At 41.2% G+C, this 16,103-nt stretch overlaps 1 protein-coding gene across 1 annotated transcript; it reads left to right on the forward strand.

The window, feature by feature from the left end:
• Positions 1–2,951: 2,951 nt before the first annotated feature.
• ccdc92ba (coiled-coil domain containing 92Ba) lies at positions 2,952–14,445 on the forward strand. The gene is made up of 4 exons (XM_069689776.1): positions 2,952–3,376; positions 3,721–3,861; positions 8,719–8,766; positions 11,416–14,445. The coding sequence occupies exons 2-4, from the start codon at positions 3,729–3,731 to the stop codon at positions 12,135–12,137; spliced, it is 903 nt and encodes a 300-aa protein (XP_069545877.1). The 5' UTR covers positions 2,952–3,376; positions 3,721–3,728; the 3' UTR covers positions 12,138–14,445.
• Positions 14,446–16,103: the final 1,658 nt, after the last annotated feature.

Consider the following 16,103-nt stretch of genomic DNA (forward strand, 5'->3'; position numbering starts at 1 on the left):
AAAAAAAAAAGACAAGGAGAAAGGGTCCCACCCGACCTCTTATCAACAATCACCCAGTGACATCACTGTCCATCAGCCGTCAGTCACTTGAAACCTGCGATATGACAGGGAAAAAAAGGCTAAATGACGTAGATAGTTCTGTATTACAAACGACCATTAACGCATGTATTCCTCCGGTGTTTCCCGATGAACAGTCTGCAGTAGGAGCTTTCAGACAGGATTTGCCTTTTTTCATTTAGCCAATGTAGGACGTCATATTCGTTAACATCACCTCAGTGACCTCAGCACAGCCAAGAGCACCAGAGATGTTTTTATTTTTTAACTTTTCCTGTAGATGTGCAATCCCGCCTTTAATTTGAAGTTGCCAATAAGAACAGGTAGATGCAGAGAAATTCCTGAGGTAGTTATCAGAACAAACGGGTCTGAGATCTGTGAATACAGCAAACTGTTATACGCACGGCTGCCTACTCGAACTCAAATTATAGCATTACAGTCTTCACTGGGATGGAAATATTTGGTGCATTTTGATTTTAATTTTTTTTTTTTTAAACTGGTTGGTTAATTGTGTAGCTTTGCAATTTGTTTATACTAAAGTTGTGGAATAAAGATGAAATTAACACAATGTTCAATGAGCTTTCCTGTTGTAAAATGTTAATTATAGAGAAGCTGATGTGATTGTGATTGAGTCATTTGGTTGGAGGGCATTTGGCCACCTTTTTCTTTTTGTTTTTTGCCCCAGATACAATTTCCTTCAGCCGGTGTGTGTGAAGGCAAGACCAGCTATCTCAGCTTGAATCTGTTGATGTTCAAGACATAAAACCAGGCTGTCCAACCATATTACAAGCAGCATGTTCAGTATGAAGTAAACACAATTGCTTGCAGTTGAAAGTAAATATCACACCCACATGGTCATCTTGGTGTAAGCACTTGCAGCTGATTATGTGACAAGAATCAAATCCTTTTCTATTACTCAGTCTGCTTTAAACTCAAAACATCACTTCACTAATGAAATAGCACTGATTGGGAGAAAATGGTTAAGTTTGGATTCTTGTTTTTGTGACTAATGCCAGCCTTTATTTCCATTATGTTGATTTGGGCTTGTTTTTTTCAATTCTTCAGATTTACAGGGCAGCTTTGTGGTTGTAGTGAAGACAATTGAAGTTATTTTATAACGAGCGAAGCGAGCTTACATTTGTGAATGTGTTGTATAAGGCTGTAATGTGTTTGAACTTGTGCTTTTATGATGCCATATTTATTCATAATGTTGCTGTGTGCTTCAATGTGATAAAACCTAGCAGCCAAGTCCAGATGAAATGAGCTCCTGTACTGCTCTCTGCACGCCACTTCCTGCTCTTTTTTACCGTGCGATTCTTGGATTTCCAAACACGACTGTACTGAGGCCTCAAGATGATGCTTTGTATTTTTTGGCAGGTGAAACTATTTCAGGATGTAGTTGCAGAGAAAGTTGCAGCGGTTATGAACTAGAAATATTGCCACACAGCCTCATAATCCTCATCATGCACAATAAATATGATGGTTGACTGTATTGATCCTCACCGTTGCATTACTGGAGCTAGAGGAGAGACCGGTTTTTATATCACAACCAATAAATACTTTTTGTATTACTATGTCCTTGGTTATTCATCATAAACTGGAGACTATTGATACTGTGCAGCTTGATAACTTTACTCTTAAGCGAAGAAAAAACTAATATTCAAGCATTTAAGACCAAATTCTGAAAGCAAAATCATCTGCGCGTACATATAACGGTTTCATTTTTTCATGTTTTGGTAGAAATTGTTTTGTAATAAAATTTCCTATTTATGTTTGTATAATAACATTTTTTGTTTGCCGTGATAATACAATTAAATAAATAAATGTTATGTTTTTAACTCCAGAAGTCAAGTTGTACAACTACTGCATCTCATAACACAGTAAATCATCTTGATAAGCAAAAATCATACTATTTTCCCCTTTAGGCAAACCGTCCAGTGAAATGCTGGATTATTTTTTTTTTTAAACACGACAGGGATTTATTCAAAAGCTGCCCCTGGTTGAAGAGCACCAACCTGAAACAATACAAAAAGAATGGGCAGTTGGGTGAACTAAAAGTTTGTACTTTTCGTTTTGAAAAACATGCAACTTTTATGAGACATTTAAACTCTATTTAAATTCTTCTTTTCCTGCTTTTGTTGGTTTTATTATTAAATGTTTGTATCTTGTGTTCTGTAATCACAATTGGTTGATTTGGAGGATGGAAGTGTGACTCAATGGATTAATGACTTAAACCATAAAGGTTCAATATGTAAAATTGAAGTCCTGTCTTGTAATACCACTGTGTACCTTAAGTGGTAATTGTGAATCAGTGTAAATTCCACTCTGTACTCCGTCCGGCTGTCAGAGGTTCAACTATTTTTTAAACTGGTGATTGTAAAGTGACAGTATAGATTTTATGGACCCAGAACAGTGTTTACAGCCTTTGTTTACAATACATGATATCTTGGGTATTTTTAAGTTTTTGCAAACACATAGTAAACAGCTAACTTAGCAGGAGCCCCCATTAAGGTCCGCGGGACACATGTTGAGCCCCACTGCACCAGCCTGCTGTATCTCTGTCCATGGTGCTAGAGTCACATTCAGGTGTACAAAGCCCCAAAATACAAAAAAAAAAAAAAAAAAAAAACTTGACCGGTCTGCAGGAGGCAGACTTTTAAAACGTTTGTTTTCTATTAACGTTATACGTTGATTCGTATTTGTTTATTTATCCTAATGAGATCATAAAGTTTTGGTGTTTTTCTTTGTAGCCTACTCCCACGAGCCCTGTATCGATTCCTCTCCAGCGTCGACGCGCAGCCGTGATGGGCTGGTCCCTCCAATCGGCTGTCACTCCGTGGTACGACGTTCTCGCGTGTTCTGATCACGTCGACTTGTTTTCCTCATTACCCAGCTCCTCCAGCAGCGGGACGTGTCAGTCGGTGGGCGACGACGAGGGAAGGTGCGCGCGTAACAAAATGGACTGCGCACCTTCCTCGCGGGTTTTCATATCGACCGATTCGAAAACAGCATCCTCCTCCTGCTGATGCTCGACGCAGATGTTGCAGCAAGCAGCAGTTTTGTCGGAGGACCTCGGTGCCATGCGTCGTCGTGGTGGTTTTGCATTTTTACGCAGCCATCCAGCCTCTTCCTGCTCCAATCAAACGGCGTCACATGCTGCTGAAAAGCACTTTAACGCTCCAGATAAAATGTCTCTGGGTGAATGCCGCAGCCTACAGGATTTGGACCAGCACTGGAGGCCAGCATGCCCGGATCGGAGGACGTTTTCCTAACGCTTGCAAATCCTATTTCTTAAATTTTGGTACTTGACATCAATTTAAAGGTAAGCAGAGACACTCGCTTCGACTTCTTATCGAACACAAAGCCTATCGAGCTCCTCGATCTGACTGCATCTTGACAGGAGCCGCATGGTTTCTCCCATTTCTGTTCATCTTCTGGTCATCGATACCTTATTTATAGCTCCAGCATGACCTAAATTCAGAACGTGCATTTCTCTCCGTTTCTGTGGCTGCAGTGTTCACAGCAAGACAGAGTTACATTTAGCAGCGGAAGTTCAGTGTAATATGAAGTTATGAAAGTGGTCTCTTAGAGACAGATGGATAGTGGTGGAGTAAACAGAAAACCTATCGGTGTCATCCTTCTGATTCCCTCCTTCTGTCTCTCCAGACGCGGCCATGGGTGATGAGAGCAGCCTGTCTCGGCAGATAGAGAGTGTGGAGAGGAGCGTGGGCTTCCTCAGGCAGGAGCACCTCACTTTGCTCCATGGCCTCCACCTGGAGATCCTGTCCCTGCAGAAACGGTGCTCAGGTGAGGGACTTCCTGTTGTTGTAATAGACAGCCAAGAAACTTTTATGTGACTCCAGACTTTTACATCCCAGACATATAGCTTTCACAACACTCGGAGATTCAGAGGAAGATACTTTCTGACTTCTTTAAACTACTTCACATTCTGTGCCGTACGTGTTTATAGACATAGATGTCACTATGTTGTTGTTGTTGTTTTTTTTACTTCATAGATGGATAAGCTTCAAGGATATATATAATCACTGATTTGTGTCTGAGAGCTGTAAAGCTGCAACTAACTAATTTTGGAATTGTAAAGAATGAAAAATTGCCCATCCTGTTTTTTTCAAAGACCAGAGAGAGTTGTCATAGTGTGTATTGTTCAAAAAAAATACAAAGACATTTAATTTGATGTCATATATGATGAAGAAAACTGCAAATCTTCACGAGTCAGTGCCAGATGACATTTTTCTTTAAAAATGACTGAAAGTATTCAGAATTAAAATTTTCTGTCGATAACTGACTCACCATTTCAGCTCTAATGAGTTCACGTTTAAGTGAAGGATCTCTTTGGCTAATCCTGTTCCCGCATTCCTTGCGTTTTCTTTTTAGCTGCTGTAGGTCTTTATTAATTAGCAAGGACCCCTCTCATTGACCTTTTACCCTCAGAGAGAAGATTTACTAAGATTTTGAGTAACAGGCTTGATGGAAAATTAGAAAGAAGTCCTTTTTTAATGGGTTTTTAAACTTTACAATAATCCATCAAGCCTGCACAAAGATATTCTTCTGACTCCATCCAGAGCGCTTCACGTAATATCAAGCTAATGCTTGATATTTTTTTTACCACAATAATATTTTGAAGGGGAAGTAAGCTGCTTTTGTGACACTGTATTCAGTTACAATCTGCAGTGCAGTCGTCATTTTCATTTCAAATAGAGAAACTAAATCCCCCAAGACCCCGTGTGTCTGTGTGTGTGCGTGTAGTCTTTATTGTTCTTCTCCTGTGTGTTAGCACCATCAGTCAATACGAGACAAAGACTACATGGTGATGTCATGCTACAATTCCCGTAGATTGCATCATTTCCTGTTGGGGGCCTAATGGATATGCCTTCCATTTAATTAAGCATGCAAGTGCATATGAACACGCACGCACGCACGCACACACACACACGCACACACACACACACACACACACACACTGGTGTTACTATTCTTGTGAGGATTTTGTATTGAATTTAGTTCATCCACTGGAGTTTTCTCCCCGCGTCTAATCGCAACACTCACCCGAACCTAAACCTGTTAATGATTGATTACATACAAATACATTGTGTGGATGGGAGCTGATCCTATTCTGTTCCAAAAAAAATTTTTACCCCACAAAGTTAATATTTGTGTGTACTGTCAAACACAATGTGATCCTGAGAAGGGTGCAAACATATCGCCGGTTAATCCAACGATCCTATACTTTTAGTAATTCATATGAAGAGGATTGTGGTGCAGGGATATAGGGGGAGAACACAGGAGAGGGTTTTGTGTGTGTGTGTGTGTGTGTGTGTGTGTGTGTGTGTGTGTGTGTGTGTGTGTGTGTGGTAGATAGGTGGGGGTGGAGGGCTGGCTCAGAGCCAGTGTGACCAGTTGTGTTGAAAACATTCAATCATTTTGTATTTCTGCTGCACAGTCACATCTGGTCAGTCCAGCTGTGCGTGGTGGTGATGGCACCAACAGAGAAAGCATTTCCACCTTTTTTGCTCCTTGTCTTTTGTCTCCCCCGCTGTAAGTGCAGATGGCGGCCCACATGCTGCTTTTACAGATTGTTTTTAGTTTTTGGTCCTCACTGAGGTGCAGCTATGTTTATGTGCTCAGTCTGCTACGAGGAAACAACACAATATGTGACCAAAACTTCAGAAAGACAGTAATTTGCTTTATAAAAAAATAGTTTATTAATAAAGAAGTCTTCAGGGAATTTTACTGCACTTTGTCAATGACAACAACAATATTTCTTCCCCAGAACTTATGTAAACACATTCTGCAGGGATTGCATACGCGGGAACATTATTACACCACACTCACTGAAAACTCATAAAACCATCTCCTTCTGCTGAGAAGCTTTAAAGCTTCTTATGATGCTCCTGTGCCAGAGTTCAAAATCTGTTGAAGGGTTTTCCTGGCAAAAGTCTTTTGAAGGCAAAGTAAGATGAAATGGTCACTCTGTAAAGTTTCCATGGAGGACAGAGAAACTGAAAATGGCAGATTCCTTGTTGAAGTTGGAACTGTCATTTTTTTTGTGTCTGTTTTTGTGTGTACTGCCTTTTGTTCACATGAATGTTTGCTTCTGAAAGGGTTTGACAAAGATTAACAATTTGCAGTTGTAATCCTGTTCTTAGCACTTGTAAGTGGATGTGAATGCATCTCATGAACTTTTTTTTATCAGTACATATAACTTGTACATCTTGGAGGGATTCTATCAGTTTTTGGGGTCTAATTATAAATGAGTTAATGAAGCATCTGAATAATGGCTGTAATGCTACAGTAGATGTGGATAGGCTCCCGCAGTTTGCCGGTGTGATATGTGTTTATTGCCAGCTCACTAATATGTAGCCTGGAAGGGTACTGCAAGGTTGAGCTGACGATGATGTCGTACATATTAGTTCTGCCATCGTACAGCTGACTTCTTTTTTTTTTCTTTTTTTTTTTTTATTGTTCTGAACTCCTGGAGTTTCCTCATCAGCGTAAGGGCTCTTGTGTTTCCGTGTCCTTGAGCTACGAACTAAATTAATTTTTGAAATGGGGTCTGATATAATGTGTTTATTGTGCGCCGCAGATATCAGTCGGCGGTGTGCGTGTTTGCCCTTCAAGATATGTTTGCAAGATTCAAGGTTGAATCGATGAAACAAAAAACCTTGAATGCTCTGTTGGGCTGCAGGAGATAAACTCGGTGACCTACAAAGAGTTACACACACTGGATGCTGCAATGTGCTGAGTGCCACATTTTCATTGTTTCACTGTTGTTTCAAGAAATATTTCCTGCAATCGGCTTCCTGTGGTTTAATGAACTTCATTAACGCGCCTCGCAGCTGTGAATGGTGATGATAATAACGTCACCTAATCAGCAATCTTTGTAAATCTGCCTGTCAGAAATTCCTCATTGCCCCCTTAGTTCTTCATTCTTCCCTCCCTCCCTCCCTCCCTCCCGTCCGTCCGTCCTTCCTTCCCTCCCTCGTTCCTTCCTCTCTCCCTCCCTCCCTTCCGTCTGTCCTTCCTTCCTTCCTTCCTTCCGTCTGTCCGTCCTTCCATCCGTCCTTCCCTCTCCTTCCCCATTGTGCCTCTCCCTTCATGCCAGCTGCATGTGTGGGCGTGTTATGCCGACTGCAGAGAAAAGGATGAAGGGTGTGACAGTGAGAGCATGAGAAGAAAGGCTTGGCATATCTAACGCACGTCATGTTTTAGTTTGATCTAAATTATGTTTATACACTGAAAATAATTCAAATATTACCTTAAGTTCACTACTCATAATTGATGAGACATATCCAATAATATGCTTTAATATATTCACAGCTTTGTAACCAAAATCTCCTTACAAACAATCTTAAGAGAATACGAGTTTTTAGTAAACATCAGTGTCTAAAAAACGTGAGGATGAAAAATTCATTCATTTTGAAGCAGAACTCCTAATCTCAGGGCACCTGATTGAAAAGGAAATATTTCTGGTTCTGGGAAAATTAAATAAAGCTTATCTCTACATTGCTGTGTTGAAGTGTGCGCTGAATATGCTTAATGTGGAGATTTCCCTGCTGCAGTCTGGACACTTTGAATGACCATCGAGATGACTGACAGGCCAGACGAGACCAGCAGTCTGTCCCACGCACACCCACGTCACAGTCTCTGAGCTCAATATAGTCCAACACCACGAAAGACTGATGGCTATACACCAGTCTGACACATTATCTCCTCAAAAACCATCATGTGATATTTGTATAAACCCGATCAGAAGAATCACACCATTCACTGCTATGACTTCCTACACTGCTAAAAAAAAAAAAAAAAAAAAAGTAATACAGTAATGGCTGTGATTGAAATACTTTTATCATCCAGACAGAAAAGCTGCTGAGTGTCTCTAATCTCCCTGTTATTTTTTACATGGCACAAGTGAAATGGATTCAAAGGCCATCCACTAATGCAAGACATAAAAGCCATCTACAGTGTCACACAGATTAAAGGAGTAATCGTGAGGGGCACAAATATCACCGCAAAATACACAACAACAATTACACTTCCTCACACAAATGACATGAAATCATAAATTGAACCTTTATATGATCCAGTTTGAAGCAGTAGTTTTGGGTCGAAATGATACTCGAATGTTTGTCAGAAATTCAGGAATAATGCTGTGATGTGATCAGATGTTTTTGTAAATGCAGCGCAGCTCACGATACTAAACGCTGAGCATTTTTCTCAGCTTTTTGGGGTTTCTGTTTGACTGGTTTGCATTTCCTCTTGAACCAGACTGCATAGTTTGCTAGTTTTTACTTAAATATATATTGATTTCTGTGAGGAATTCTAATAGTGCTCATATATCTTTAAAGCTACAGTAAAGACAGTGTTTTTGTTTTTTTTTCCCATCCAGACTGTAGCAGGACTTTCTCATCTTTGATGTAAAGTTTCAGATTTTGTTTCATACATTATGTATGAGCGCGCTGAAGATGTGCTAGAAACTGCATTGAGCATCTGTTATGGTAACCAGAAAACAGAAAATGTCAGCATACTGCTTTAATAAGACACTTCAGCACCGTTGAGCGTCTATATTTAACCTCCAACAATATGATGTTTTTTCTCTTTTAACACCTCTGTCCTCTGTTTTTGTCTTTCTCTTGTTTTTTCCAGAGTTGACAAGTGAGCTGGAGGTGAAGCCCCCGGGCAGGAGCCAAATAGGTATGTTAAAAAAAAATCTATTTAGTTCTCAAATCCACTCACTTTAAAGGCCTTTTTTTCTTCCTTTCCCTCGTCTAACATAAATCTCTCTCCGTCTCTGCCTGACTGTATTTGTATCTGCTGGATTTTTGCCGTCTTCCTTTGCTTTAGAGACCCAACGACAGATGCATGTTCATAACATCCCTGAGCTAGTTTGTCCCCGCTGCACTCAACCTCAACCCCCAACCGTCCAACTCTCTCTGTGCCTGCATCCCGCTGTCCTTCCACCCACCCATCCCCCAGGGGACACATCCCTGTCAGCCACCCTCCTCCCTCTTGTGACCCACGCCTCCCTGTCCTCTCTCCTCACCCACGAGGACGAGGAAGTCTCTGACAAGCCAAACACAGGCCAGATCACGGGTGCACTTGTGTTTCCCCATCTGTGTTTATTCGTTGTTTGAACGCAGGCAATTTTTCTGTGTGAAAAGAATTGGTCACGGCGATATGGAGTCTCACTGTGAAGACACAAACGCAGCTGGAAAAACAGCACAGCGCAACATGTTTGGCTCGTGGCGTACGGATGTTTGTGGCGGCTCGATGCAGAGACAGGCACCATTTTGTCACTGCGAATTAGACACACACACTAGAAAAAGAGCAGTCCGAAAGGCCGCGTACACGTGTGTGTGCTTGTATAGAGTCCCAGGCGAGTCGTGCTCGGCTGCATTATTCGACCATTAGATCCCATCTCCTTTTTCAAGACAGGTTATCCCCGGATCCATCAATACAGCACAGCCCTCTGTTCTCCTCCCACACTGACAAATTGATCCATCCTCTTTTTCTCTCTCTCTCCTGCTCTCGTTTTTTCCTCCAGCTCCCAGTGGGAGTGTCCACTTACAGACTTTGCTGAGAAAGAGAGAGATGTAGAGCCAGGAGAAGAGAGAGGAAGAAGTGGAAAGAGAGAGGTGGAGAGGAAAGCGATTAAGAAAAAACAAGGCGTCAGAGTGGTCAGCTGCAGACATGGAGGAGGGAAAGTGGGGTATGGAAGGATATGAAGATCACATTAGGTAGTCTATAGTTAGAATATGAGCTCAACCTGGGTGTGGTGATGGCACCAGAAAGCCTGATACCTATCGGTCCTGGAAGACACCAGGAATAAATAAGGAACAAAAGACATACTAGAAAAGGAAGATTAAAATACCAGTAAATGGAGACCATAAAGCAATAAGACGGAGCAGCTTTAACCTCAAACTGTAAGCTTTTATCAGTGTGTAAAGCACCCTATCACACTAAAGCCGAATATGGATCCCAGGCTTTACAGTTTCACCTTCAGGTCTCAACAAACCTCCTACCCAGAAAACCAGACCAGATTTCTCTGTCTAGAGGGGTCAGTGGATGTAATCTCCCTTTGTTTAGGCAAGCTCAGGCAGCCCGGAGGTTACTGCACTGACTCAGGGCTTTTCGTCCATACCTCCCTCTCCTCTGGGGAATATTACTGGAATGAAAGAGCACAGAGGTTGTCTACAGAGGCAAAAAAAAAAAAAAAAAAAGAAAAATAAGCAGTATACTGTGTTAAACCTGACCGTGGCAGAGAGGTTCAAGCCTCGAGTAGTGGTCTGATTTTGTAGCAATGTTGGGACTGATGCTCTGTCACTGCGAGTTGATGACATGGTAAAATCTATTTTAATGAGTGCTTAATTGTGAGATTTAGTTTTTTGTGCTGCACAGGATGCCGAGGCTTTATGGTGCGGCATTGACTGTCCCTCGCTGTTCAGAAGTAAAGCAGGTTTTAACTCTCCACAATGTTTTCCAGTGATGTGCTGTACGTGGAGCTTCAAACCTAAAGATGCAGTCGAATAAGTCTCTGACGCGGTGAGATCGGAAATGGAATATTGTAAGCTCCATAAAGTCAGTGGTTTCTGCATATCAGTTTAGGTATAGAATATCAAGTGAACTTGTTGAGTTGACGTTTAATTGACTGTAATGAAGAGTTAAATTCAAAGGTTTGTTATGATGGTACTCTCAGGTTTGTCAGAAATCATTTTAGCAGTAAATGTATTGATTTTTTTTTGGACTCATTTTAGTAACACAAATCTAGAAATCATAATATACAATATGCTAGATGATAAAGACTAAAGATTTGCACATTGCGCAGGATGGATGCAGCCTGTCATTTGGGGATAGGACAGATTATTAGCCTTCCCATATGCGTGTGTCATTTCCAATAACTGTCTGCACCATCTCAAAAGCCACGGTCATTTTCTAGGTCACAGATTATCCTCATCAGAATTTGAGTGGAAACTGGTGATTTTCCAAATACCTATACTTTTATCCCATTTAGTACTTTCATAGGATCTCAGCCAAAATATAATCTGGACACTGTCTGAGTTGTTCTTCTGTGATGTGATAAGGATTAGAGCTGATGAGGCCAAACTAAAGCTTAGTTTTTTATTATGGAGAAGAGATATGTACACTGAGTTATTTGATGTATGATGTGTGTATGCACATTATGTGCCGATGCCTTTATACATTGCAGGAAATATTTAGAAAGTATTCAGATTATTATATTTTTAAAAAAGCGAATTTCAAAACTCTTAAAAATATTATAAATTATATATATATTATTATAAATTAATAATTCACATTTGCATTTGTGGTCTATCTCTTTATCAGAATTGCAGGAGGAAGAGGAGTTCTTGGAGGCCCGCTGTCAGGAGGTGGAAAACCGTCTGGCAGACCAGGAGTGCACCTTAGGAGAGCTTCGTAAGGAGCTGAGTCACAAAGGGGTTTTGGTGGGAGCCCTCAGAGCCAATCTCAAGCAGAAGGAACGGCATTTTCTTGAGGAGCTTAAACGCCGCAGCCACTGCTCAACCATCCTGAACACGGAGCTGCAGAAGCAAACGGAGGCAGCAGCATACCTCTCTTTCCAGCTGCATGCTGCCCGGCAGAAACTGCACCACCAGCGGATGCAGCAGAGGCAGGGTCTCCTCGCCAGAGCCAACAGTCAGGCGGCCCAGCACGGTGCCGGGCAGGACTCCATTTCTACACAGATGCTCTCAGGAGCCTCCCCTTCCACTCCTGTGGTCAAACCCAAACGTAAGAGCGTCCGGGCATCCTCCAGAGTGGAGCGTGCCCGAGAGTGTGTGCCAGTAGAGAAAGTGATGGGCCCCGCAGAGCCCACAGCCATGCCGGACCCAGCTCTCTTCCTCCATCCTCGACGGCACAGAGCTCGCTCCAGGCACGCTGTGGCACAAAGACAGCCTCCAGTGGGCCTGGAGAGGGAGGAGGAGGAGGAGGAAGGAGGTGGGGAGGGGCCGGTGGAGCTCCAGGATGAAGCTGCCAGACTGGTATCTTCAGCAGCAGCTCCCCCTGCTGCCGAGACGAAGGCAGATTAGTGACTACTGTGACGTGTGCTTTTAACTACAGTATGATTATCTTCTGTCTGACTGTTAACGCTGTTAACTGTCGTTCTGCACCTTGACTGAATTGATACTGAGACTGATTTGATCTATTTCATTATATTACACCTACTATAGACACTTTTTATTATAAACTTTGATATAACCTTAAATAACTTGCAAAGCAAAAGTCATGAAGTGTAACTTTAAGCCAGTCTTTGGAAATAGAACGATCTGTTTACACTGCTGTCAAACGCTCCGTACACTGTGGGGCCGTATTTCAAAGAAGCCCCTTTTTGATTTACGGTGATAGTGAGTTTACTTATGGTGGCAGCCATTTTTAGACGACGAGCCCAGTTGTTAGACCCAACCATCTGTGATCTTTCAAGGCCGACCATAAATCACCCCATGTGGCCAAACATTTGTGTGGCCGGCTGAAAATATCTGAGGTGGTGATGGGCACGTCTGAGAAATTATTGTTTGGAAGGAAGTATGTCTTCCTTTCTATGAATACAATGAATACAACTCAAACAGTAACTTGTAATTCTTTTATTTTTAGTTAGATTTTTTTTTTTTGTATCCATGGCCACCATCATAGATCCGTTGTTTCGATGTTATATTTTACACCTTCCCAACAGAAAATACTTGTCTCTTTACCTGTTTCTGTCTGTTTCTGACGTCAAACCAAAGCACCGGCGACAGAGGGCCACACTACAGGAAACAATATTCGAGTGGAAAACTCACCATGAAAGGTCATAACTGCCTGGAGCAGCTATAATTATGCTTCAGTTAGTTTTCCGTGGTGAAGGAGACCTTTATCACATCAGATGATACAAATGACATCAACATATCAGCATGCACTGCAAGCTCCTGCTCACTCATTCACAACTGTATAACCTGTATAACAGGTGTCAGAGTTTTCTACTTACCAGTAAGAAGTAGCAGTAAACTTGGACACTTAATAATCATCATCTTACGTTATCGCTGACAGCTGCTGACAGAGTCGTACAACAGGAGTTTTCTATCTGTAAATTACAGCACATTGCATTGTTGGATTTTTAACAGACAGCAGTGTAGTAATCAAGTAGCCGATCTGACCTGGTCCTGTCCACTGTTTAGTGAACAGGTGGACAGTGAACGAAGTCAATGATTAAAGTTTATTTGGATTGTGCTTTTCATAGGCAAAGTCACAAAGTGCTTTACAAAAGTAAAAACAACATAAAAAGGAGGTTAACCATAGTGTTTAGTTCCTTCAGTTGTGAAAGAGGTCGTATTCGAGCACCCAAATAAAATGGCGGTTAGTAAATGTAGAGTAGTGTGTAGGAAACAGAACGTGATTTCAGACTAAAACAAGTCAAAATATGTGCTGTGAAAAAGATTTAAAAGTGAACCGTGATTTAAACTGACTACAAACCAACTGACTGAAAATGCACAATGATTTTTACCACCGCCTACCTGTACCTGCATTAGAAAGTGTCCATAACATAATGTACTTCAAGGTCATTGAGGTCGGTGTCTGCTAACTTCCATTCTTCTCATTATTTATCCCAGAGCACAGGTCCACTGTAAAAATATTTAGGGACTTAAAAACTGTCACATATATCACACATACGACATACACAACATGAAGAATATCAGTACCGCCATTCACATTATTGAAACGCATCACACCTTCTCGTTCTTTGTGGTTGTTTTTTTATTTAGTTAGTGATCACATTGCAAAAAAAAAAAAAAGAAATGAATCAGTTGTTTCCTGTTTCTTTAAAGATCTGCATCAGTGCCTGTCTCAGGTGGAGGAGAGCTCAGACAGGCGTTGGCTTTGTGCAAACTCTGCCTCTCGGGCTAAACGACAAAAGATCTGAGTCTGTATATTTTACTAAACGATACATCGAGGCACTCGCGTGCCGCTCTTCCTCTGAAGTGACCGCTTTGTGTAAACGGGCCACGTTCAGGTGGTGATCAGCTCCTACTCATTGGGCCATGTGTTTTACTCAGGTGTGGTTTGTGTACTAAACACACACAGACGATGGGGGCTTGTTTGAGGTCGTTGTGTTGGGGTTTGTTTTCACCTCAGGAAAAATGGACAAACAACAAAGAGGACTGTAGGTTTGCATCTCATGAATTTAAGGGACGGAGTTCCTTTTCCATTTCACACAATTTACAAATTATACAAAGTAGCTGTGTTAAAATGCAGAAAAAAAAAAAACTGTGACTGGACTGTAAGGGACAAGAAGGCCGGCTCAGCAGAGAGCTGTGTGTCACATGCAGGTGGTGGCCGCTAGTGTAACAGCGAGCGAACAGCATGAAGAGATAACAAATTAACACTGTAATTGACTATATCCTAATGTAGGAAATACTTTTTAAGCTGTTGCTTACATATATCAGTCACTTTTGTCCATTTCATACCCCACTGTAATTACTGCCTTATAACAGAGGAGTCATTGCTATAAAAAAATGCAACCTCGACACAAAATAGTGTGAACATTTAAAAACATGTCTCTACTCAAATATGGTGTCCTTTAGACTCTTTGTTTGGGATTTGCTTATGAAGATTTACTGTATGTCAACCCTGAGTGTTTTATTCAAAGCTGTGTCAGACTTGAGCCGTGACTTATCTGAGCATCAGAAACTGCTGTGAGTGTATTAAACGTCCTGTAAGAATGAATTTAATGTTGATTAGCTGCTGTGAGGCTTTTCTTCTACAGCTACTGGTTAGTTTAGCATTATATTTTAGGAGTACACCACTGACAAAGCAATATATCAATATATTTCTATATGATTAGTAGATCATGCCAGCTGGTTTAAGGACACTTTTTTTTCTGATTGTTTAACTTTGTATTTTGTAACCGTTGAACTGTTTTGCTTAATATTTTTCTGAACTGTCTGATGGATTGTTTGATTTTAATGTTTTAATTGTCACTGAATCTTAACGTGACTAATTGTTATGCTACAGTTTATTGGAGGCATTTCCAAGCAGAGGTTTCAGTACGCTGCATGTGCTGCAGCTAATAGGCACCCGAGACTGTCTGGAAGAAAATGAACTAAACCTGTCTCTTCTTTTGTTTTTTCTTTTTGGTAAACATGCAAATGTGACGAGGGTTTTCATTCACCTCTTTAGCTGGTTGGCTATTAGCATGACTGTGCACTATTCTTCCTCAAGATTTACGAGACAGGCGACGGTCAAAGTGCAAAGCTGTCGTGTTGAAAACTGTACTCCCCCCCTCCCCCCAACAGGAAAACTGAACTTTAGACTGTTAGACTCTTTGACTTCATCTCTTCACCTGCCGTCCAAATGAAGCAGCAGCTAGATTTAACTCTCTGTACTCAGTTTAACATCCTGTATCCTACATTTTACCATCATCTGATCCAGACTTTGGTCGTTTCCTTGACAAATAATCAAAATCCTTGCTGCTGTATGCATGTTTGCTACAGTGTGTGCAACTCAGAGTTAATGAGGGAACATGCTAAAGAGCCAAAGCTAAAAATTAACATGAAGACAAACGCCGAAATGAAGATGTCTTTTCATTAACATTTAAGGTAAAGCGAGTCAATTTTCACAGCCCAGTTTTCTGTTTTTACCTTTCAGAGAATATCACAGTATATCTCACATCAAACATGCTAAACATAATAATTTACTCACAGAGAAGAGAACGTCTTCCATCTTTCTGAACGCTGCTATAACTGTAGTCTTCATAATAGTAAGGACAAATTTCAGCAGTAGCAGCACCGTCATCTTTTCTCGTCCTGGTTGAGGTCAAACAAGTTTATTTTGCATCTTACAGAAACATTTCCGTGGACTGTATGAGACACCAGAAAGCATCATGTCTGACATATCATGTGGTTTCGAGCAATAAGGCTGTGTGGTACCCGGCATGAAGCGCAGACAGATGCTGCTCTGGGTCGTTTTCTGTTTTTGGTCCATGGATGAGCCTAAGCTGTTGACCGATTACCGCATATACTGTG

Source organism: Brachyistius frenatus, unplaced genomic scaffold, assembly GCF_029030835.1.
Source record: "Brachyistius frenatus isolate BFR_SWC_R1_liver_20210118 unplaced genomic scaffold, ASM2903083v1 Contig_1, whole genome shotgun sequence".
Taxonomy (NCBI): domain Eukaryota; kingdom Metazoa; phylum Chordata; class Actinopteri; family Embiotocidae; genus Brachyistius; species Brachyistius frenatus.